The sequence below is a fragment of the Hakea prostrata genome, chromosome 8 (assembly GCF_041222555.1).
Source record: "Hakea prostrata isolate BN-2017 chromosome 8, UWA_Hpros_2, whole genome shotgun sequence".
Taxonomy (NCBI): Eukaryota; Viridiplantae; Streptophyta; class Magnoliopsida; order Proteales; family Proteaceae; genus Hakea; species Hakea prostrata.
This window is the reverse complement of record NC_142607.1, coordinates 20,698,247-20,723,549: the sequence shown is the minus strand read 5'-3', so window position 1 is coordinate 20,723,549 and position 25,303 is coordinate 20,698,247. Positions and strand designations below refer to the sequence as shown.

The 25,303-nt window shown below is 38.8% G+C and overlaps 1 protein-coding gene across 6 annotated transcripts in view; it reads right to left on the bottom strand.

Moving 5' to 3' along the window:
• The window catches only part of LOC149007408 (sodium/pyruvate cotransporter BASS2, chloroplastic-like), a 119,517-nt gene that overhangs the window by 59,638 nt on the left and 34,576 nt on the right, over positions 1-25,303 (bottom strand). For all 6 annotated transcript variants that reach the window (XM_089165720.1, XM_089165718.1, XM_089165721.1 and 3 more), the window contains exons 8-11: positions 7,312-7,393; positions 5,645-5,696; positions 5,416-5,513; positions 5,094-5,252 (exon numbers count right to left, since the gene is read on the bottom strand). In XM_089165720.1, the coding sequence (XP_089021846.1) occupies positions 5,094-5,252; positions 5,416-5,513; positions 5,645-5,696; positions 7,312-7,393 (391 nt within the window). The remainder of the gene's footprint in view (positions 1-5,093; positions 5,253-5,415; positions 5,514-5,644; positions 5,697-7,311; positions 7,394-25,303) is intronic.

Here is a 25,303-nt window from a genome sequence, read left to right as displayed (position 1 = left end):
GTTCTTAACCCCTGCAATTAGACATTTTAAGGCAATCCAAAGGTGGACAGCAGCTGTTTGGGGTAGATACACCCTGCAGCTAAGGGATTTTGGCTGCTAAACCCTGCAACAAGAGTTTTTAGAGATGTTGGGGTAACTCAGGGTTGTTGGGGAAAGGGAATGGTTCAGCCAGGTTGTAATAGATTGGGAACTGAGGGAACAAAATCAGTTTTGACAGAATTTGTATTTCAGATTTAATTCCCACAACCAGGGTTTAGGCAATTAGGGTTTCACAGTCTCTAAGGTTTCTAGAGGATGGGCTACCGTAGGGATAGGGGTTGAGTGTTAAGGGAGGGAAGAGGGTGAGGTATCCTAGATGGTAGGCATTTGAAGTTTAGGGTTTCAGGGTGTTTGTGGAGAAGAGTAGCACAGAATTGTAGGATTGTGTGAGGAGATAGGGGTGGAAGATGGGAGTCAAGTGAGAGTAAGGGGCAGGGGAGGTGGTCCTAAGAGGCAAGGGATTTGGGGGCGGGGGTTATAAATATAGAAGAACTAGGGGTTTGGAAGGAGGGGCTGTTGCCACGAGGAGAGAAGGGAGGGGAGAAGGGTTGCACAAGGAGGAATGGGTAGAGAGGGTAGGGATAAGGGATAGGGGTGTACTTATGTGTTGATGAAGAGGACTGTTCAAAGAAATCGCAGAAAATCTGAATGCTCCCAGGTGTTACAGGTTTCTTCCTTGGAAGCCTTCAACTCTCCACGATTCTCCTTCAATTAAGGGTGTCAATTTGTAACCCAAACCATTAAAACCGATCGGAACCAGCCCATTATAGCCTGAACTGACCCAAACCAAAGCTTAATAGGCAGGCTACGGGCTGAGGTGACAAAAACCTAACAGTTTCGGGCTGGTTCCGGCCAATCCATGTGTGGCCTGTTAGACCAAACTGCATGGCCCAAACCAGCCCTGAACTGAACCGCATTGGATTTTCAACCCGTTATAACCCATTACTTAGGTTCCAGCCAAACCCTTTTACATGAGAATCACTAACCTTCCAAAATTCTACGAAATTTCATGCCTAAGTGTAACTGATGATAGTGGCAGTGTAAAATTCAGCTGCTGGCTATCATGGGCTTGATACTGATGTTGTTCATTGGGTCTTAAGGTTTGTTCTTTGATTGCATTTGTGTCTAGTGTTGGTGTGTTTGGTTGACATAAAAGTTTTTACCTGCCCTAGGCATGTTCCATTAAACCCATTTAGGGAACCCATGTCAGGACGAGACATCACCATTCCTGGATTCGGGCAATGGGGCAGGTTCACCCAAGAAGGGGAAAGGGAAAGGAATGTAATAGAATGCGTGTTGAAAGTTGGGGGAGAAATTGTTCTGAGTTGTGAGATAGAAACCCAATTTTTCTTACTGTAATTGGGATGTTGTTAGTGTCTGATTTGGCCTTGTTGGTTATGGATTCGGAAGAAGGATGCACTGTAAACAGAACTTCGTTTTCCATCAGATATTAAATGCTCATATTACATGGATATACCATTTATCTTCTTTGCTTTCTTTGGATCATTTGCCATTTTGTTCATCCAAAATTTCATTGTATCTTGAAATGTATAAGAAAAGGAACAGAAAAGAAATGTGGGGAAGACTTCTAGTATTCCTTCAATTAAAGATAATTTGCTGTCTCTTTCCCCTGAAGGAGAACCTCTGTTTTTTCTTTGGTCTTTATGGTGTTGGAATTTTTTAGGGAAGCTCAATGGAAGTGTAGGGTTGGGCTATCTCCATTCCAGGATTTCAGATGCAGTTTGTCGAAGGTGGGGCCAAAACTCTGTGCTTTAAGCCCAAGAGGTAAGACTGTAAGATCGTAAACCCATCTGATTTTAATTCGAAAATGGTAATGGTCAAAAAACCGCCTCAAGTCGAATCCAAACTGTTAGCCCAAATCATTAGTCAACCCAAACCCAAACTGCAACAAACCGAAACCGAATTGAAACCATTATTTTGCAAATGGGCCATGTTTGGGCTTGGTGTTTTTCAGCCCAAAACCACCCCAAACCAAACCGTCGAAACCCCTACCTTCAATTCAGTTTTTCATTAATCACCAACTGTTTTGAATACAAGGGGCAGGATTTATTTGTAGCCTTTACATTGAAATAATGACACTAGGACTCAAATTATAAACAAAACAAATAAGGAACTTTGTTTAAGGAACTCCTACTCAAATAAGAACTTAAAATCTAAATTTAAGAAGGAATCCAATTTGAAATAGGATTCCAACTTGACACTCCTAAAGGGACTAAGACTCTATTGTAACTTGTAACTTAACAACCAAGGACTCAAATTCAAAAATAGAAGTAGATCTAAACTCCTAACAGGACTCTAAATCAAACTAGGTCAGATTGGGTTTGACCTGGGGACCCAAAATGACCAAAACACCCCTCCCCAGGTTCGCCTTCCTTCTTGGGCCATAGGGTGCTGGGCAGCATCCCTAGGATCTGTTTACGCTTATGATTACATCAGTGGGAAGTGGATGGTCTGAATTTGGATAAAGTTAGGGTTAATGTGAATCTCGGGCTCAGGGTTTTAGTGGGTTAATGTGCTTCTGTGGCTCAGTTGTCAGTGTTGCATGTGACAGAATGATCTCTATCCTCTCCATGGCTAGTGGATTTGTTCCACCTATGAGTTTCTCATGATCTTAAATAGAGCTCTATAAACCCCCCCCCCCAATAAAAAAAATTTTAAAAAATTGGTTCATAACAGCAAACTAGTTTACTATTTTATCCCTAATTATTTTGCTGGTTCACAAGAAGACTGCTTCTGGGCTAACCCTAGACTTTGGTTACATCATCCTCACCATATACAACAACAACAAGCCTTGTCCCAACTAAATGGGATCGGCTACATGGATTCTTGCCTTCCAAGTCAGTTCTGTTTGAGGCCATGCTAGATACAAGGCTTAAGCTATGCATATCCTTTCTCACCACTTCTCTTAAGGTCATCTTAGGTCTACCCCTAGCTCTTCTAGTTCCTTTAATCAGGATTATATCAATTCTTAGTACACAAACATTTATAGGTCTCTGTTGAACATGGCCGTGCCACCTCAAACGACTTTCCCAAAGCTTATCACTTATGGGAGCAACTCCTAGGCCAACTTTAATAGCATAATTTCTTATCTTATCCTTCCTAGTTTTGCCACTCATTCATCTTAGCATCCTCATTTCTACTACATTGAGTTTATCAATATGATTCTTTTTACTAGCCCAACACTCTGCACCGTACATTATAGCACGGATGACGGTCCTATAGAATTTTCCCTAAGCTTTAATGGAATACGTCGATCACACAAGACTCCGGACGTACTTCTCCACTTCATCCACCGTATTTAATTCTTTGGGAAAGAACATCCTCTATATCACCTCTTTTATTTACGATTTCACCTAGGTACCTAAAAGAATCACCACCTCATTGTCTTCTGATCATGACTGAAGTTACAAAATAGATGAGAAAGCAGTTGCAGCATCCACTATATAAGGCTAGTGAGTTATTAAGTCTAGCTATGGGTGCTTGTCGAATGCTTGTAGCTTGCTAGGCTAAAGAAGAAGAAATTGAAAATTGATGCTAGATTGTTGATCCTTGAACAAATCTCTTACTCAACCATGGCCCCCTTAACTAGGAAACAATGATCCTCAAACTCAATCAATTCATTCAATAATCAGAATTGAAGAATTACAATGAATACTAAGCTATTTATAGCGCCTTCAAAAGACTCTAGGACTAATTGAGATTCCTTAACAAACAAGGATCCCACCACTTAACATGGACTCTTGATTTGGAATCTAGCAATTAAAGACAAATGCTGAAAATAAAAGACTAATTAACTTAAGACTCTATCTAAGGAATTCCACTTAAAAAAAAAACCCTCGTAAAAGATAGGAACCCTCTTTATTTAGGAGTCTTATCTTATCCACGACCTAACCAATTCAAACACAACTCAAATTAAGAAATAAAAACCAACACAAACTCTAGAAAATAAAACTGAAAATAATTCCACCAGTGAAAGAGGGCTAAACCTAAATACCCCTTCTAGGTGGTTCGGCCAGCTCTAGGGGGCTTCTTGGAGGCCATGTTGGGGGCTCCACCTAGGGTTCGGCAAAGGGGGGTCTCTATGTTCACATCACCTATACTGCCTATTTATCATTAGAGAACTTCATTTAAGGATCTATCTTTGGTTGAGCAAAATTATTATCTACTACCGGCCGTCCTTGCAAAGAGCTTATGTGCATACTATGGACATTGGAGCTGCACTTTCATCTTCCCTTGTGAAGATTCCTACCTACTACCTACCTCTTGTGATGTGGCCACTAAAGATGCTACACTTTTGAGACAATGACTTACTACTACAACTGACATTATTTGGATAGTGCCTTTGATCTTGTTGTTGTTGCTATGCTCATGGGTGTGGTTCATGTTCCGTACTACCTATTTTTCTCACTATTGGATTGTTCATTCAACATGAAGACTATTTATTGAAGTTACTAATGACTATCTGTTGAGTGAAGTTATTTAAGTTTTAATAGGGTTTGCTAGTGCTGCTTGTCCTCAAATTTGATGAAGCTTTCAACGTTTTTAGCTTTCAATGTTTTTCTTGCTATTCCAAATTAGAGCCTTTTGATATGTATACTCCCCCTTGAGGGGGAGTTTACAAGTATCAATTAAGTGGTTCAAAGCACTGTTCACATGAACAATGTCATGAACAGTATCTTTCTTATTTAAGTTACATTTCTCCCTGTCTTACATTTCCCCGTCTTTACGAGTTCCTAATTTTATATCCCTAGCTTTTATGAAGGCTTCTACCACTGCTTTCTAACTCCTTTTGGGCCATACTTTATATAAATAAGAATTGCGAATCTAATGAGCTGTGCCTCTCTCTCCTCCTCCTCCTTTTTTCCTTCTTCTCCATGTTATCACGGGTTAGTCGCTACTTTGTCATAAAATAAATATTGAATCTAAACAACTCTAGGTCTATTATCTTTCTTTAATTCTCCTGTCCCAGTTTCACAGTTGTAGGCATACTAAAATAAAAATGATGAAAAAGAACATTTGGAAAAGATGCATACCTGCATCCCACATTCAATAGAAATAGTGCGGGAAGTGGATTCACCAAATGATACCCTTGAAAGCCAATAACCAAGAGCAAATGCAGCAGCATGTAGGAGAGCAACAGGAAATAATAGCTGTGCTCCCTGAGTCTTCAATACATCAGAAACTTGCCCAATCTTGCAGGAAAACAAGCTACAATCAGTTTTTCTTTTCAAGGTAAAGCTGGCATTGCAAGCTTATGAGTTCCTTTGGTGGAGCTTCCTCAAATAAATATAACCCCCCAAAGAAAGTTCAAATGTCCAACTAAAACCACATTGATCAAGTGTTTAGTAAACTTACTGGGCTTGCACAAAGTAATGTCGTAAGGATAACCCCTATCAGCGGTGTGACTGTGACTATTCGTGCAGTGAATTTGGGGAAAAACTCATTTGACAACACTGACACGAAAACCAAATTTCATTTTAATGTTTACAAACTTTCATAATAATTTGCGCAATGAGATATTATTGATGGTCAAGCAACAATGTTACTCTGTAGGACTACATGCAATTTCCTTTCTCATGCTTACCTCCAACAATAGTTGGCACCAGGACAACCTGAAAAGTGCTGATGGCAAGGCCCTAAGAATGAAATAATGTCTCCATCAGTACATGTTATACACAAAGTAATCTCTGATCAAGGTGAACATGTTCATGATAAGTTAACTAAAGATTGAGATCTTGTTAAAGATGTTGAAAAGACAGTCAGCAGACTAAATGAATGGGAGTGCAATTCTTGATATCAGCAACAATGTGCCAGTTTCCAGCCTTCTGCTAGATTTAAACCAACTTATCAGATTTAATGACACCCACATCCAAATTATTACATACTAGCTGCCAATGAGTCTGCATTTGTGGATTTTGGCTCGCTAATCCCTATGCATTCTGAATTTAGATTAAGTTCATGTAATTCAAAATGACTGAAGCCACTAACTCCCATCACAAGTCCTGTTTTCCCAAAAATATCACCAGTGGACCATTCTCTATTTCTTGTAGGCCTTCCTCAAAGAAAGTGCTGTATCGGATCTTTATGATCATTCAACAAATTTGAAAGACATTAGGTGATAGAGCAATGACAATTGGACAGGGAGGTGCTACCATACCCATACCTGCCCCCATCTAAGACATTTCACACCCTGGCCTTGGCCCATCTTGCATGATAAACCATGCTTTGGATTTATCATTTAAAGGTTAACTGGGAATTGGCCACAGGTTGAGACTAGTGGGGTTGATGGGGCCACTTATTTATCTTATATTGTATGAATTCAAACCAGAGATAATTTAAGGTTAAAACGCCTGTCATCAAACTAAAATAACACATGAGAAAAATCAATAAAAATTACAATAACCAGATTCAAGGGAGAGGAGAAGTGCATGCATAATTTTTTATTTTGTAAGAGTTAACCCATGTATAAGGTAGAGGAGAGAGAGTGTCAGTGGAATTTTTATTTTTTATTTTTTTGATAAGAGTGTGAGATTTGTTACTTAAATACTTAAAAGGGAAAATCTATTGGTTGAGTTTTTCCAAAACTACAACATAATTATTTTAAACCATGATTTCAGGAAGATGCAATTACCATTATTATTGTAGACTTTGAAATGAGAAAGTGCAATTAGTATTATATATTATTGCCCTTAAGATTTAAAAACTGTAAAAATATATCTATGGATATTAAGTAGTCATATCTGCTAAGTTAATGACAGAGGTCCCCCCCCCCCCTTTTAAAGAAAATGGAAACATAACCATGTTCTTCGAGTTCATGCTTTTATATAATGGTATAATATGATATTTTATATATTTATTATCTATAGTATATACACTAAAAAATGTAATTCGCAAAACCCTAAGCATTTTGCATGTTTATATATATATACACTTCGATAAAATACTATATGCCTCTTAAAGTCACACTTCCAACATGGCACCCAATATTGATGCTTTAAATCTTGGTCATACTAGATGAAACCTATAATGGGTAGATTGGAGCAGGTTCTCCATTTAACACATCAAATTGCAATACTTTAATAAACTAAATTTGAACAAAATCCAACCATTTTAATGGAAATGATGTATCTTAGCCATTAGATGTAGTTATGAAGTCAGAGAGAATTTTGAAGAAGTGGAAGTCTAAAGGGTTTCATGCTTTCATAATATAGTATGATGTATCGAGGACAGCGAATTTAAGTTGGTGCTTACTGCTGCATCGACTGGAACAAGCTGACCAGCAAGAAGCTTAGTCAGGAGGGGTGTCATGATAATAGCACCAATCGTAGAGCACCTACATCATAACAGTTGGCCAACAGTTAAATAACTTGCTAGAACTTTAGGGCATTCACTTCAGAAGTATGAAATCAATCAAAAACATAGATCTACCTAAGTACATATATAGATGCACATGTACTAATAAACTAATTTGCATAGAAACTCCATGCTTATTCTACATAGCAGAGTCACATGGATGATGGCTTCCTTGGGTCAACTTTGCTTTGGTTATGTTATAAACAATTGTTACATGTACTTTTGTTTTGCATTAGTAACATAGCATAGATTACCAGAAAACAGATCAAAATAGAAGACACTGTGCTGAAAGCCAGAAACTGCAGTATTTGAAAGACTCTGATCCTTTTATAGTCTTACGGTCTAATAGAGGGGAAAAGAGAAGAGGGGAAGAAGAAAAAAAAAGAAAAAAATAAAAAAGAAAGAAAGGAAAGAAAAAGAAAAAAAAAGAGAAAAAGAAACTAATCAATTCTGTTATAGTCTTACTGATTAAAAACGTAAATTAGCCCCACTAATCACAACTACTAATCACAACTACTAAAGAGCAGTTAAGTATTTACAAAAAAAGGAAACCAGACTGAGAATAAAACGAAAAACGAAAACAGAAACTAGCGAAAAACGAAAACAGAAACTAGTGATAAAGAAGTTCGGAACATGTAGAACTCAGGTCTCTACTGCACCACTAAGATGGATACTGCCCCACTACGTCTTCCTACGGTAGCGTCAAGAATAGAATCTCAAGTTGGTCAACGGAAAGAGAATTGAGAGAGTTAAGTGACCTGCAAGTTGGAAGTGGCAGAGCCATTCTGCTGGTTTTCTCCCCCTGTTTAGAACTCAGATTGGTTGGCTTACTCAACAGTCCTACATCAATGAGGCTGTTGTAAGGCAGCAGTAGATATTTTATCATTGAGTGTAGAATTGTCTTGTTAGAATCTTTTATTATTCTCTTTGTAATATTTCCACTTTGGGAGATATTGTCCTTTATTTGAAGGTTATTCGTATAAATAAAGGCCCAGCTGTGTCTCTTAGACACAAGTTAGGATTTCCACAAATCTTTCAACATGGTATCAGTCTATCAGAGCCACCTCTAATCTGAGAACCCTAACACCATCATCGCAGAACAGTGCCACCCACCGCTGCCATCAATTTTTTCTCTCCTGGCCATCTCACCACCCTGGAGACAACACCCAAGCCATTACCACCCTCATCTAACCTTCTGCCACTATGTTTTCCTGTCTTTCTCCCATTGCAGGGCAATCCATCACCATTAACCACCTTCTTCACCATCACCTATAGGCCTTAGAGTCTCGCACCACCTCTGCGACTCCTCTAGGCCTATCGCCTTCCACCACCCGGCTTCCCTAACACATGCGACAGCCGTAGAAGTGTCGCAGCATCCCAATGATCCTTCTAGGGCCATTGGTAGCCAACATAAGCAGCTCCTAAGCCCAGCGACAGCCTCTAGGTCCATTGTTGCACCTTGTGCAAGGTCCTAGAGGTATCAACTCCTCTTCTTACCCCCTTTAACACCATTGCTCCTTGGTTCTACATCATCCCCTCCTTCTGAAACCTTCTTTCCTAGCACCTATGGCGATTTTCCCTTGGTGGTGAGCACTTTTGTCCTACCAAGGGATTTTTTTCCCCTTCTCAATTGAAGCTACTGATTTGATCTTTTAAATCATTTTTTCCCCCTATGTGATGGCTGATTCAATTACCTCCGCCACTTCTGGTACATCTAGAATGGAGGATCCTCTAGTTTCTTCTGCTTCTTGGGACCATGATTTTTCTCTTTTTTAGATGAGCACTATTAAGCCTAATAGGACCAATTATCTTCGCTGGTCTCGATCTGTTTTCTTGTGGTTGGAGCTTGTGGTTTGACTGGAAAACTTTATGGAGGTTTTGTCAAACCCTTTTCTCCTAGTACGGCTCAAGACAGGTGGGAGACTGATGATTGCTTGGTTATGGGATTTCTTCTCAATTCAGTTGAACCAAGTATTGTGGAGAGTTACCTTCTTTTTCCTGATCCTGCTACAATTTGGAAAGTTGTGAATGAAACTTATTCTAAGGTTATGAATGATGCTTAGTGTTTTGAAATTCAAAAGAAAATTCATCAGCTGCAACAAAAAGGAGCTTGCCTTGTTTGAGTATTATAATACTCTTCAAGGCTATTATTAGACCCTTTTATGGGCATTTTACTACATCTTGTGCTGTTGATATTGCTGCCTATCAAAAGTGGGAGGACAAACTTCGAGTATATGAATTTTTGGTGGGACTTAATAGTGAGTATGATTAGATCCGTGCTCAGGTCCTTTCATAGAAACCTTTTTGTTCTCTAGAGCAAGCCTATGCTATGGTTGACAATAAGGACTATCACATGACAACAATGGTACATACTTAGACATGTGAAAAAGCTGCATTTGTGGCTGGTTTTGGAGGTAATAAGTCTAGTACTGGTGATTCTCATGCCTCAGTGAAGTGCGAGTATTGTCGTAAAGAGCGTCATACAAACAAAGGAGGAAGGTTGGAAGTTACATGGTCATCCAACAAATTCCCGTGGAGGAGTTAGGAATGCAAATAGGGGGGAAATCAAGCATCTGCATGTCAAGCGAATTTTGACACCCAGAGTACTCTAGCCCCTCTCTCCTCTAACGAGCTCCAGAACCTTCGCCACTTGATGACTAGACTTGATGTGACCTCTTCGACGCCAACTTCCAGTGTGAGTGTAGCCTCTGTCGTAGTTCCCTCTACCGATCCACAGTCTTTCACAGGTATTTTCGGTTGTCATAGTATCAATTTGACTTTTCCCTCCTGGATAATTGACTCTGGGGCAACTAACTATATGATCCGTTTATCCTCTTTGTTTTATACTTATTCTTCTACACCCTTAACTCAAGTTGTTCAAGCTACTGATGGGTCTATTTCTCCAATCTCTAGAAAGGGATCTATTATCTATTCGCCTTCTCTTACTGTATCTTCTATTTTACATGTTCCTAAGTTGTAGGCTAACCTTTTATCCACTAGTAGCCTTACTCATGACATGAATTGCAAAATAACTTTTTACCTTCTCATGTGTGTTTCAAAACCTGGAAACAGGTTGCATGATTGGCAGCGTTACACAAAAGGAGAGCCCTACTTAGCTCTTTCTATGACCTCTAGTTCCATTTCTCTTGCTCTTTTTACTTTGTTACAATGGCTCTTGCTCTTTTTACTTTGTTACAATGGCATTGTCATTTAGGCTACGTTTCTTGACATGGTTAAACGTTGTAATTTGAATGATTCTCATTGAAATACTTACATTTTAGCAAAGCAAACTTGACATGTTTATCTAGTCTCTGATAATTTTAGTAGTGTTCTTTCACTATTGTACATTCTAATGTGTGGGGTCCTTCTCAGACTGTGCTATTTCTAGCCATAGATGGTATGTGACCTTTATTGATTGTCGCACTAGACCACATGGGTCTACTTACTCCACTAAAAGAGTGATGTTTTCTCATGTTTCCAAAATTTCCATAAAATGGTTAGTACACAATTTGGGGACACTAAAAATTCTACGTACTAATAATGGGACAAAGTATTTAGTTGGTGCTTTTCACTCTTACCTAGCTGAACATGGTATTATACACCAAACCAATTGTGTTGACACCTCTCCTCAAAATGGGGTTGCCGAACATAAGAACAAACACATTCTTGAGGTAACTCGGTCTTTGATGTTTATGATGCATGTGCCTCCACATTTTTAGGGGGATGCAGTCCTCATTGCAGCCTATTTGATTAACTAAATGCATTCCCATGTTGTACAACAGCTCGGCCCCCTTGAACTTCTTTTAGGGACAGCAGCTTTTACTATGCCACCCAAGGCTTTTGGTTATGTTGTTGTTGTCCGAAAACACCATGTTCATGGTAAGTTGGATCCACGTGGGCTCTGGTGTATTTCTAGGTTATCCAGCTACTCATAAGGGCTATAAGTGTTATCACCCTGCTTCTTGTCATTTCTTTGTCTCTTTGGATGTTGAGTTCCAAGAACAAGTTCCCTTCTTTGCCCGTACCCCTCTTCAAGGGGAGAGTGAAGAGGTTCTAGTTGTCTTGGTTTCTCCTAAGATTCCTTGTTGATGATCCTCCTTTGGAAGATGGGGTGACCAAACAGGAATAATTGCTGAATGATGTGCAAAGGGAGTAAAGACCCCTGAAGACTTATCAGAGACAATTTATTCGAGAAGATCCCTTCAATGCTAAGCAAATTGGAAGCTTCTGCTCTTAATCCTAAGGTAACGATTCCTGAACGATCTCTTGATCCCACTTTAGACTTATCAATTGCATTATGAAAGCAGTCACGCACATGCACCAAACATCCTATTTCAAGTTTTATTTCATAGCAGTTGCTATCCTCTGAATTCCAAAGATTTGTTTCCTCTTGTCTTCTACTTATGTTCCTAACACATGACAGGAAGCATTGTCTCACTCAAACTGGAAGGAGGCAATGGATGAAGAAACGCAAACTCGGAAGAAAGAAAGAAAAAAAAAAGGATATGGGAATTAGTTTCTTTGCCTCTAGAAAGTCAGACTATTGGGCACAAATGGATGTTTGTTGTCAAGCACAAGGAAAATGGGACTGTGGAGAGATACAAGGCAAGGTTGGTGGCCAGGACTTCATTCAGACTTATGGAATTGACTACCAAGAGACATTTGCCCTAGTTGCCAAGATGAACATAGTTCGATCTGTTCTTTCATGTGTAGTAAATACAGGGTGGAGCCAACAACAGTTAGATGTAAAGAAAGCTTTCCTCCATGGAGAACCTTAATATGGATGTGCCACCTGAGTATGCTACATTGAGACTCATGGGAAAGTGTGCAAGTTGAGGAGGACATTGTATGGGCTAAAGCAATCTCCAAGAGCTTAGTTTGGGAAGTTACATAAAGCCATGATCTCTAATGGCTAGAAACAAAGTAATGCAAACCATACCTTGTTCATAAAAAGAGATGGTTCCCATACTATTGTACCTTCAGTGTATGTGGATGATATTATGATCATAGGTAGCAGTGAGGGTGAAATTTCAGCCTTAAAGACCTTTCTAGGAACTGATTTTGAGATTAAGGACATGGGAAAACTCAGATATTTCCTTGGACTAGAGTTGGCATATTCAGTCAGTGGTGTGTCTCTCTCTCAAAGGAAGTATACTCTAGATCTACTATAGGAAACTTGATGTTGGGATGTAAGCCAATAGAGACTCCTGTTAAGCATGATCTACATTTGAGGCAAAAGGAGAGTTGGTTGATAAAACAAACTATCAGAAGTTGGTTGGGAAGTTAATCTATTTGTCACATGCTAGATCAAATATCACATTTGCAGTTAGTCTTGTTAGCCAGTATATGCATGATCTCTATTCCTCACATTTGGATGCAGTATACCAGATTTTGAGATACTTGAAAGCCACTCCAGGGAAAGTTAATTGAATTTTTTCTCTCGACACATACACAAATGTGCATTGGGTGGGATGTTTAGATGATAGAGCCTCTAGTTACTGTGCATATGGAGGAGGTAACTTGGTGGCTTGGAGGAGCAAGAAGTAGGCAGTAGTGGCAAGATCTAGTGCTGAGGTTGAGTTCAGGGCAATAGCATAAGGTATTTGTGAAGTACTGTGGTTGAAGGGGTTACTTCAAGAGCTTGAGATAGAATTAGAGACACTTATACAACTGGTCTGGGACAGCAAATCAGAAATCAACATAACTCATAATCCAATACAAAATAATAGGACCAAACATGTGGAGATTGATAAACACTTCATCGAATAAAAGATTAAGGTTTGACTGATTTAGATTATTTCTGTTACCTCTGACAATCAACATGCTGATATTCTTACGAAGAGCTTGAGTACTAGAAGTTTCAATAATATCATAGGCAAGCAGGCACGATAAGCATCTATGCTCCAACTTGAGGGGCAGTGCTGTAAGGCAGCAGTTGTAAAACCACGAAGTACCAATTGTATTTGTAGAAGTTACTTAAGCTAGAACTTAAAACTTAAAACTTACAAAGTTGTAAGAAATACAAGTACATAGACAAGTAGACAACAAATGAACAAAAGTGATAGACTTACTGTGCTGGCCTGCTAGTGCTAGGTCTAAAACACGTGTCCCCGTAATGTCTGCTTCCCATACCAAGCACAATACATATCCCATGACATACGGACCATATGGTTATTGAGGTAGTCGACAACTGTAGCGGAATACGTCACCTCATCCACATGGGTAAGAAGTCCTGATGGTGGGAAATCAAAATAAATAAATGTTGATGAAGGGGCTAGTGGTGGTGGTTGAATTTCAAAGATTTGATCCACAAACATACGTGACCTCGAAGAACCCAAGTAGTCAGAAGGGGCACCATAATGAGCAAAACCATAAGGTCCCACTAGTGTTGACTCTGATAGCTAGGAGGGAAACCATAAGGTCCATAACTAGAAGTAGAAGCAAAACCAATACTCTCAATAACACTATCATGTGACTGGGAATCAGTGGGTGTATACCATCTTGATCCTCTAGAGGTGGAGGCTTTGGAATCATCTAAGCTCATGGATCCTATAAAGCCCACCAAGCTCCCCGCATCATCCAAAAAGTAAGATCCATATGATGATGTGTCCTCCATGCCATATCCATTTTGTTTCCCCTTCCTCTTTTTGTTATATGTTGAAGAAGTACAACCTTGAGATACAGCTCCACAATGGTCCGAATCCTGTGTCGCATGGGTGAACTAACTCTCAGCCGTGAATCTCTATGGTCATTCTTCCCAATTCCTGACTCTTGACTGGCACTGGTGTTAGTACTGGTATTAATGCTGATGGTCGTGGTCTCTCCCTAGGATCAGCCAAATCCTGATCACGAGCACAAAGATCATCATCGTGCCCTCCATCACCTCCATTATCATCATCATCATCATCATTATAAAGGAGGATGCCTGAGTCGCATCATCCTTGGTGTCTGACCACACAATCAAATCCTCACTTTGGGGGGATGCATCGAGGTGTGGCACAAAGGGATGGTCGTTGCATGTGCACTCCCCTCATGGGCCAGTAAGTCATTAACATTAGCCCCCATCTGCTCTACAATATGTCTACTGGGACAACCTCCCTCCTCATCCAGCAACAACTCTTTATTGTCCCTGATCCACTCAACTAATGGGTTATCATCATCATCCATCTCCAATATGTCAACCAACTTGATTATATTACTCTCTCTGTCCATCCCTTGTTTAATATGTTCCTCCCTCAGTGTCATATTATAGTGTATTTAAACAAGGTCCTCTAGACGCTTCACACCCAATAGGTTGCGTCTCTTTGAGTGGACGTGGTTGAAGGTGCTCCAATTCCGTTCACACCCAATGGCCAATGGCAGAACATTGTTTGTGAGATCACTCTACATGCAATCACACTCAAGTGGGGTGAGTCGCGGCCATATTGCAACCACCATTCAGCTGCAAAAAACATAGACTCGAAGTCAATACTTAAGTACTAACTAAAAGATAGAATACAAATAATTAAATATTTAATGAATTAACTTACCCCCTGGGGTGGATTCCCATCCCGATATGGCCACGATGTGACTGAAACTTTCATTAGCATCCCTGAATGCCTTCATCTAATATATAAAGTAAAAACAATATCCAAGTTAATATGTAATAACTTAGTATGAAATTATAAATTTTGAATTATGAAATCACAATCTCACCTCCATAATGATGATTGTCTATTTAAATGCATCTGGTTCCATCCTCTCCACTACATTTTGGCCAGTATTTATCAAATCTTGTCTCATCCCAAGCATGTCATTGTAGTGGTACTTGGGATTTAGATAGTATGTTCTGTAACAAAAAGCAAGACTAAAAGGGAATAGTGTGATAATAAAATGAAAACTAAATTTCCACCACTAGACTTAGTAACTCACTAGCCTTATGTAGTGGATGTTGCAGCTGCTTCTCTCATCAATTTTGTAACCTTAGTCATGATTGGGCAGACGATGAGGTGGTGAAACTTGACGACAAGGAGATTCCTCATAATGCTTCTTTTAGTTACCTAGGTTCAATTATATATAAAAGAGGTGATATAGAGGATAATGTTTCCCTAGTAATTAAAAAAGGGTGGATGAAGTGGAGAGGTGCATTCGAGATCTGATCAACGTATTCCATTAAAGCTTAAAGAAAATTTTGTAGGACCATCGTTTGATCAGCTATAATGTACGGTGCAGAGTGTTGGGCTGGTAAAAAGAATTATATAAATAAACTTAGTGTAACAGAAATGAGGATGCTAAGATGGATGAGTGGCAAAACTAGGAAGCATAAGATAAGGAATTGTCATATTAGAGTTGGTCTGGGAGTTGCTCCCATAAGTGATAAGCTTTGGGAAAGTCATTTAAGGTGGCGCGGCCATGTTCAACAGAGACTTATAAAAGCCCCTGTAAGGAGAAGTGATATAATCCAAATTGAAGGAACTAGAAGAGTTAGGGGTAGACCTAAGATAACCTTAAGAGAAGTGGTGAGAAATGATATACATAGCTTAGGCCTTGTATCTAGCATGACCTCAAACATAATTGATTGGAAGGCAAGAATCCATGTAGCCGACCCCATTTGGTTGGGACAAGGCTTATTGTTGAGGAATTATTGTTGCCCAATGGGTAGATCTAAGCACCCTGTTGCTTCATCTTATTTAATGCAGCACATTTGTGTGACAGAGTTGTTCTCTACTGATCTTCCACCTCAAGACATGCACTAAGGGCTCAAGCATCCTCACAACAATCCTCACATTAGTCTAGAAGGTGTCATTGAGTATAATATTATGTGCTCTCCACCATCCTATGGTTGAAGAACCCTCTAATTAAACCACTGCTCTTATGCAAACATGGTTCTAAGGCCAATCTTCTTCCTCTCAAAGCTTTGTAGTGCAATCCAATTCGTTGTCACTTTAGTTATGTCTGGCCTCACCAATTCACCTTGACACCAATCTCTCACATCTTTACTGCATAGGTAGGGTTATGGATGAAGGTGATGACATGTCAGTCTTGCTCCATGGTCTTTTTTCACAAGATTGCTGTGACCCATGTCCTTTAGCATGAGTTCAATGTAATAAGCAACACGTGGAGTCCAAAAGCTTATATTTGTCCAAATAAGAATGTCTAAATTAGTAATGAACCATCCACATCAAGTATGTATGTAAATGTAATATGTATTTAAATTAGTACTAGAAGTAAAAATGTTTCGATACTTGGGGTTCTCTGTCATCTTCAACCCATCTTTCTTGTAGTTGGAGCCATTATCAATTACAATATAGACCACATTCTCCTCTCCAACCCATAAAAAAAGAATTCGACCAAAATGATCAAAATGCCTGTGTTACAATCCTATTTAAAGGTAGACCCATCGAGGGAGGTAATTGTAAGGAAATGATGGGGTGAAATGTTATAGTGGTAATCAGGTCATGGACGGTACATGCATAACAATGGGATAGTACCCCTAACTATAAATGTAAGTGTGGCAAGTAATTCAGGACAATATTGTTCTTGTCTCTTGTCTCCAGCTCTCGTTTATGTGCTCTTCTTCTTCCCCAACCCTATTTCATTCTGAAATCTGTCTCTAACCCTCTTACTTTCTTCTTTTCTCTAAGCTTCAGATACGGGATCGTATCATTGGTCCAACCTGCCGGATCGGATGGACATCGATATGCAAGCATGGAAAGTGGAGCATCAAGCAAGGAGAATCGTGAGATCACAAAGACGATGTTTACCCTCATTTCTTCAATAAATAGGAAGCTTGATCAATTTCTCACAGAAAGGGGTATAGCTCCCTTACCTGAACCGTTTCCACAGCCTCCACCCGAAATGTTACTTAGTGCGACGGGGTTGTCGGCGTTCGAGGTGGAGCAGTCCAAAGATAAATCGCAGAATGACTGCCTTGTCTTGGATGGGGTACAGGTTGATTCGAGCAATGCACGAGGTGAGTTGGGCAATGGTTTAAGTAGTAGTGATTCAAGCATTGTACATGGTCAGTTGAGCAGAAGTGCGGTGAACAACGTTACTGTGGTGGCAGATCAAGTAGTGTGCGCTGAGGGAGGGAGGAAATGGCAATTGATCGCTAGACAACATGAGATTCAAAAACCAAAAGGAGAAGTCACCGGAAAAATCAATCCAAGGTACACCGATGACCATCGCACATTTTTGCCTTTCACTGGGGTTTTTCAGAGGCGATTTACTCAAGGGACCATCAGGATGGACTCCCTATTTAGTGATTTCAACAAAACAACAGATGCAAATCTGAGAATGACGTTGATCGTCTCTAAGGTCAGAACCGAGACTCACAATGAAGGACGGGAGAAACGATACCGACACAGCGAGATTGAAGGCTGGGCGACACCCCCTCCAGCGAAACCTCCATGGCCAAAGGTAGAAATCGCAGTGGGGAGAGGCGAACGACGGCGACACCAACTAGGTAAGCCGCAAGCGGCAGCGAAACCCCCATGGCATAGAAAAGAAGCTACTGCTAGAAGGAGGAACTGGTGGCATCCTCATAAGAAGCGACTTCTGCGATGGAATCTTGCGATAAGCACCACTAGCGCTCTGTTGCCATCTTTAGTTAGAGAGGTGATGAATTCAATCATGGCGGCAGAGGTGGTTTGGGTCACGATTTGGGTTTGAATTGCTGGAGAGGAGAGGAAAGGAATTGGACCAATGACTCAAATTCAAATGTGGTTAGGTTTGGTTAGATCCCTGACTATGGGTCGATCTTTATTGTTAGCCCAGAGAGTTAAAGGAGAGAAGCAGGTCTTTAGAAGTCCATTTAACAAAAACAAAATGCAATCCACGTACCTGAGTCACAGGCTGAAGCTTCACGATTCAAGTTATGGACGCATTACAAATTGTAATTTCAGGCCAATCATGTCAATTGGGTTAGTTGCTGTTCAACTAGGGGCCCAGTGTTTACAGCTTCACATACAGGAATTAAAATGGGCAAAAGACCCAACCCAAAAAGTAAGAGTTGGGAAGCAAAGGCCCAAAGCCCACACGACTATTTTACTAAGCCTACCAAGAAGGGGCATTTGCGAAAATTAATTGTTTATTCTTCTTCCTTACTCATCATTATGCTCAAGGATGTGGCGCTACACCAAGGGAAGCTGCAAGTGGTGTTGCCGGTGGAGACCTCAGCACCAACAGCGGAGGAGTGGCTTCTTGCCTCTGGCAGACCAGCTCGCGCTGGAGAGTCTTCTATGGTGCATAGACACTTGACTTGGCAGCACTGGTTTCGAATTGTTCTCGCAGTTAGTACTCAATGGGCAGTTTTCATGGGCAAGGAACAGAAATCTTCAAAATATTATGAGATCCCTGCTGGTAAAGTTATTCTTACCATACCACGGAGGCCCAGGTTTGTGTTCTTAGAAGGTGGCAAGACGTTTTTCGATCGTAAGCCTCTTGCCCAACACTTTCTCAGTCATTTTCGCCATCTCAATCTCTCCTTTTGGCGGCTTAACTATACCGGTACTTCCTTCACTCTCACCACCTCATTATCTTCTTTGAATGCTGGGTATAAAACTAAGGTTCTGGTGTCTTGGGAGCTCAAAAAGACGGTCGGTAAGGATCAAGCTCCAACAGACTGTACCAAGCCATGGTTGCCGAAAATTTCGGAAGCAGGGGATCGAATTAGAGTGTGGTTTCTCACTTTTGTAGTGGGCTTGCATGATTGTGTCCTAGATAGAACAATTGATGGGATTTGGGTCTCTTCTCCTTGCTTAGTTGGTATGACAGAAAAGGTGAATTTTGCTCTCTATCTTACCGTAAGGTTTGATGATGTTATTAAAGCCAAGAAGCAGGCTGCGAAGGACTGGATTCGTGAAGAGAACAAAGTCAGCGCTTTGCTTGCCTTCAAGAAACCGAAGGCACAGGAGGAATTATGGAAGCCAATTGATGAGTGGGTGATTAAGGGGAAACAACAGTTGGCAGACATTGCACTCGCCAACAAGCAGAAGATTGCATTTGTGAGCTTGAAGGCCGGCATTAATGTTTTTAGGTCTATACAGAGTGCAATCAATTTGGAGGGTCTTAAAAAAAAAACTGATGAATGGTACGAATGAAGCTACAGCTTATCAAGATGAAGTAAATGTGATATTAAGGGAGAAACTAGCTGCAGAAGATGAAGGAAGTAGAGTCCTATTCCGATGGCAAACTCGATGGTATGATCATGTGTCAGACGCTTTACAGAAATTCTTGGGAAAGAAAAAGGAGCTGGACCTTATAAATTTTTGGGGTTCACGTGAAGGTTCCTATGCTAGGATTCGACCAGATCACAGGGCAATTGGAACAATAATAAAGACAACTATGGTGGGACAGTTCTAGATTGGAGACATGACATTTGCAGATTGCAGAAGTTGTAATGAAGGTATTGTTCTATTTGTTTTGGTTACATTGGGAACTTCAGTCTCCTACTCTACGGTGACATATGGTGCTTTCTATGGGTTTTTGTTTTCAACTTATTTTGAGATAAGATAATACTAATTTTGTTTGTGCTGTGGGGAAAGTACCTGGGAATTCTTGCCATGGACAAAACATCTGCTGCTATCAAGGAGTTGGTAGACTTTGCACTAGCAATGGCTCAATTGCTTGTCAACGATGCAAGTGGGACATGTGGTCAAGAAAGGGAGATGGTTGCCTCGATAATTCAAGTGGATGACACATTAAAATTTCTTCTCGGTTCCAAGGTTCTAGTTGGTGTGTTTGTGTGGATCTCAAGATATGTTGCTGTGAGTATAGTAATTGGAAAATCTGATCCTTTATCCTTGGTTATTGGTGGCCCAATGAATTTTCATGGAGCTCTACATGCACAAACCATGCCCTGCTTGGCTATACTTTTGAGGTGTTGTTTGCTTTATCCTTCAATGGCGCTTATGGTGGTTGTTTCAATATTGAATTGGGGGATGTTACATCTGAACCTTGAGGACAAGGTTCTCTCATAAGGGGTCGGCAATGTTACGATCCTGTTTAAAGGTAGACCCATCGAGGGAGGTAATTGTAAGGAAATGATGGGGTGAAATGTTATAGTGGTAATCAGGTCATGGACAGTACATATTAGAGGGTAGAATGGGCATAACAATGGGATAGTAGCCCTAACTATAAATGTAAGTGTGGCAAGTAATTCAGGGGAATGAAGAATATTGTTCTTGTCTCCTGTCTCTAGCTCTCGTTTATGTGCTCTTCTTCTTCCCCAACCCTGTTTCATTCTGAAATCTGTCTCTAACCCTCTTAATTTCTTCTTTTCTCTAAGCTTCAGATACGGGATCGTATCAGCCTGTGTTTTTAAAAAATGAAACGAAATACATGTTCAGGAAAACGAAATGATTCGTATCAACCGAAACGATACAAAATTTTGGTTGATATGACACAAAAGTTTGTATCGTTTCATATTAACCCTAAACAATACAGAGCCTTATATAAAAATCACCCTTTTCGACAAAACCTGCAAAATTTTGCAAGTTACACCATTTCAATCTATTTTGCCCACTAAAATTTTGACCTGTTTCGACATTTTTTAAAAATTTTTCTTGCTTTCATCCTTTATTTCACCTAATTTCTAGAACTCCATTTCATTCAAACACTAGATTTGGCCCTCCATTTGTAGATTTTCTCAAATCTTACAAGGTGAGTAACCAACTTATTTTTTTATTTTTGTTTTGTTTGTGCCTTATATCTTCTTGGATCATGGCTATTAAAGCGGCAAAGCAACCAAAGCGACTGGGGGCACAAGTTTGGCGATTAGGCGACAATAAAGCGACCAAAGCGGTTTAGTCAATATTTTTAATTAACTACTTTTAAACTATATTTTAATACAAATATTTTTTATAATAAACTAAAGTACTAAACAAACATTCAACAATCACATTCTTAAAAATAAAAAGTAAAAAACATTCAAGAATCACAATTATGAATATGGCTCATTATTCCAATTTCCAAGTCATTATTTATTTAATGATTCATTGGTTATCAATGTTGAATATGGCTCATGAATTTTTTTTAACATGATTTTTTTGTTAAATATACATGAATAATATTTGAATTGTAATCAGAATTGATGTATCTATTTTTCCCTTTTTTTAACCAAACAGTGCCAACATGATAAATTAAAAGATCTCATTATTCTGATGTCCGAGTCATTGTTTATTTAATGATTCATTGATTATCAATGTTGAGTATGACTCATGCTTCACATTCTATTGCCGACAGGCACTTTGGGCCTCAATTCCGAAATTGCTCACATATTTAAATTTATATTCGGCATTGTAGAATAAATTATGATTAAAAAAATAATAATAATATGCACAAATTACATAATATAAAAAACCTGACTATTTTAACATCTAGGCGGCAATATGGCGCAAAAGCCGGCAAAGCGGTAGGACTAAGCAAAAAAGCAGCAAGAAATCAGCCCGTTAGTTAAGCGGTCTCAATTTGCCGCCTAGGCACCTAGGCAGACGCTTTGATAACCATGTCTTGAATTGTTTCCAAATTTAAGTATGTTTACTTTAGAGTGTTGATTTATGAATTTGTAGTGTCAAAATTAATTTTTTGTTCAACCTACAATTTTATTATTTTTTTGTTATTAAAAATTATTTTATGAATTATGTATATTGCTAAAAATGTATATGTAAAGCAGATGTATGAACTTTAAATTAATGTATGTGAGAGTTGAGACACCATATTGTTGTGATGGTGTTGAATCAATTTTTTTCTGTTAATTATCTATTTTTACTATATTAACTATTTACTACATATTTAAATAATTGTAAAAAGGGATAATTACTATTGCCCCCTTGTACTTTGGTTTTTATTACTAATCAAACCTCTTTCTTTATGAAATTACTACTGCCCCCTCACTTCTAACAGTGTTAAGTGGCTGTTAACATCAAATATGTAATGTCTATTTTTCCCTTCATTAAAATTAAGAAGTCAAAACTATGACATTACCCTCATTTATAGAAACTATATTGAATGTCAATTATATCCTTAAAATCTTATATTTTAGAATCAATTTTGGATTTAGTGGGACCTCTCCTATTCCACTTAAATTTTTCACAATCATAATGATGGATGTTTTACAAATATATTAGCATATAAGATGTTAATTGATAGAAAATTGGAAACATGCATAATGGCTAGCATATATTAGGTGATTTTCAATTTCAACTTTGAATTACATTTGATATTTCCTAATATTTTAGTTTATATTTAAGTTTTATTTAATCACATATTTCTTTTATTCGGTGACTCCTTTTTAGAGAAGAAAAATCAAATCTTTCCTTTATTCAGTAGTTTCTTTTTAGAAAAGAAAATTAAATTTAAAGTTAATTTTTCCCCTTAGTTAAGGGTAGTATTATAACTTGACAAAAGAGTAAATAAATAAAGAGATAACTACAGGGTTATTTTTGAGAATTGGAAAAAATATATAGATGCCACATCATCATAAAACTAAATGAGCTTAACGGTAGGTGGCATTAGTAATTGTAGACAAAGTTAAAGGTTGGATTAGCAATTTTAAATAGTACCAGGGATAAAGTAGTAATAAAATCAGATTACAAAGGGGCAACAGTAATTATCTCAAAAATATTTAAATATTAAAAAAACTAATTAATTTTTGTTTTAAATTTAAAACACAGGATTAGAGGAAGCATGTATGCAATTTTTAGAGCATGTTGTGGCGATTTTTAAGATAATTAGTTTGTATTTTATATATTTTAAAATTATTTAGATATTAAGAAAATACTTATTTATTTTTGTTTCATATTTAAAAAATGAAGTTATTATTAGAAGCATGTATGCAATTTTTGGAGCATATTGTGGAGCTTTTCAAGATACTTAGTGTGTGTTTCTTGTATCAAGCACTTTCTTTCAAAGATGTCAGATATAGTTTGGCAACACAAAAAGCCACTGATAGCTGATAGGAGGAAGAGTGAGTATAATTACTACAGGAAACAAATAAGAGGAGGTAGGGCCACTATATTGAAGGTGCATCTAGCTGGTGGAAGCACGGATGTAGTAGGGTGCCAAAAGGTGCCCTTAGAAGTCAAGAAGGCAGTGGCCTTATACTTAAGAGGGGGAAAGCAAAAGAGGAAAGAGAAGAGAACACAAAGGGAGGAGTTCGAGGATGCATTCCTAGATGACCTTCGAGAGCCCGAGAATTCTGATCAAGAGGAGCCATAAGAGTATAGATGTGACCCTAACCCAGAGGTCGAACAGATCAGGAGGGCGATGATGATGAGTAGGGAGCATGGAAAAAAATTCGAGTGATATGGTCGAAATATCACCCGAAATGCCTGCAAAATCTGAAACTGAAACGAAATGCATGTACAAACACAAAAAATGTCAAATATATTGGTCGATACGAGTTGAAATTTCGGCCCGACATCGGGCCGAAATGATATCTGTGCAGCTTATAAAATCCAAAATCGACCCATTTTTGACCTACCGAGACATTTCGACTATACCGAGCGATATCGCCCTTGCCATTTCAAGCTGTTTTTGAAATTTTTTTGATTTCTCTTGCTTTCATCCCCTTTTACACCTAATTTTTACAACTCCATTTCCTTCAAACACTAGATTTGCTCCTCCATTTGTGCATTTTCTCAAATCTTGCAAGGTGAGTAACCAACTTCCTCATTTTTTTATTTTTGTTTCATTTGTGCCTTAAATCATCTTAGATTGCTTCCAAATTTATGTATGTTTACTTTAGAGTTTGATCTATGAATTTGTAGTGTCAAAATTATTTTTTGAATCTTCCTACTATTTTTTTATTTTTCTGTTATTAAAATTATTTACTAAATTATGTATATTGCTAAAAATGTATATGTATAGTACATGTATAAGCTTCACATTAATGTATGTGAGTTGAGACACCATATTGCTGCGATGGTGTTGAATTAATTTTTTTTTCTGTTAATTATGTAATTTTACTGTATTTAATTATATTTAAATAATTAAAAATTTTAAATATTAAAAAAAAACTAATGAATTTCTGTTTTAAATTTAAAAATAGCAGAGTATTAGTGGAAGCATGTATGCAATTTTTTAAGCATGTTGTGGATATTTTTAAGATAGTTTGTGTGTATTTTATATATTTTAAAATTATTTATATATTAAAAAAATACTTATATATATATATATTTAAAAATAGGAGGTTATTATTAGAAGCATGTATGTCATTTTTAGAGCATATCGTGGAGCTTTTCAAGATACTTAGTGTGTATTTCTTGTATCAGGCACTCTCTTTTAAAGATGTCAGACATAGCTTGGCAACATGGGAGGCCACTGACAACTGATAGGAGGAGGTGGGGCCACTAGATTGAAGGTGCATCTAGCTGGTGGCAACAAGGATGTAACACGGTGCCCAAAGGTGCCCGTAGAGGTCAATAGGGCAATGGCCTCACATATTAGTGGTGGAAAGCAAAAAAGGAAAGAGAAGAGAACACATAGGGATGAGTTCGAGGATGCCTGCTTAGATGACCTTCCAGATCCTGAGGATTATGGTATAGATGAGCCAGGAGAGTGTGACCCTGATCCAGAGGCTGATCAACTAAGGAGGGCGATGATGATGAATAGGGACCAACAGAGGATGGATGACATGAGGAGGCAACAGAGGGGTCTAGGTTGTGGGTCCTCTAGAGAGCTAGTAGGTATGGGAGGCACAGGTGGCTCCCAAGTCCCTATGAGGACTCAAAGTGTGAGGCAGGAGGCTCCTATCCCACGAGCCCCTACAAGGGGTCGAGCTTCGTCAGCACATCCTACAGATCCGGATCTTGAGATTCTTTGCAATGATCCGGCCCTATTTACGAGGCTTGAGCATAAACAAGAAAGTTGAAGCACTTATGGGGAGAGTGAACGAAAAAGTGGGGATGGC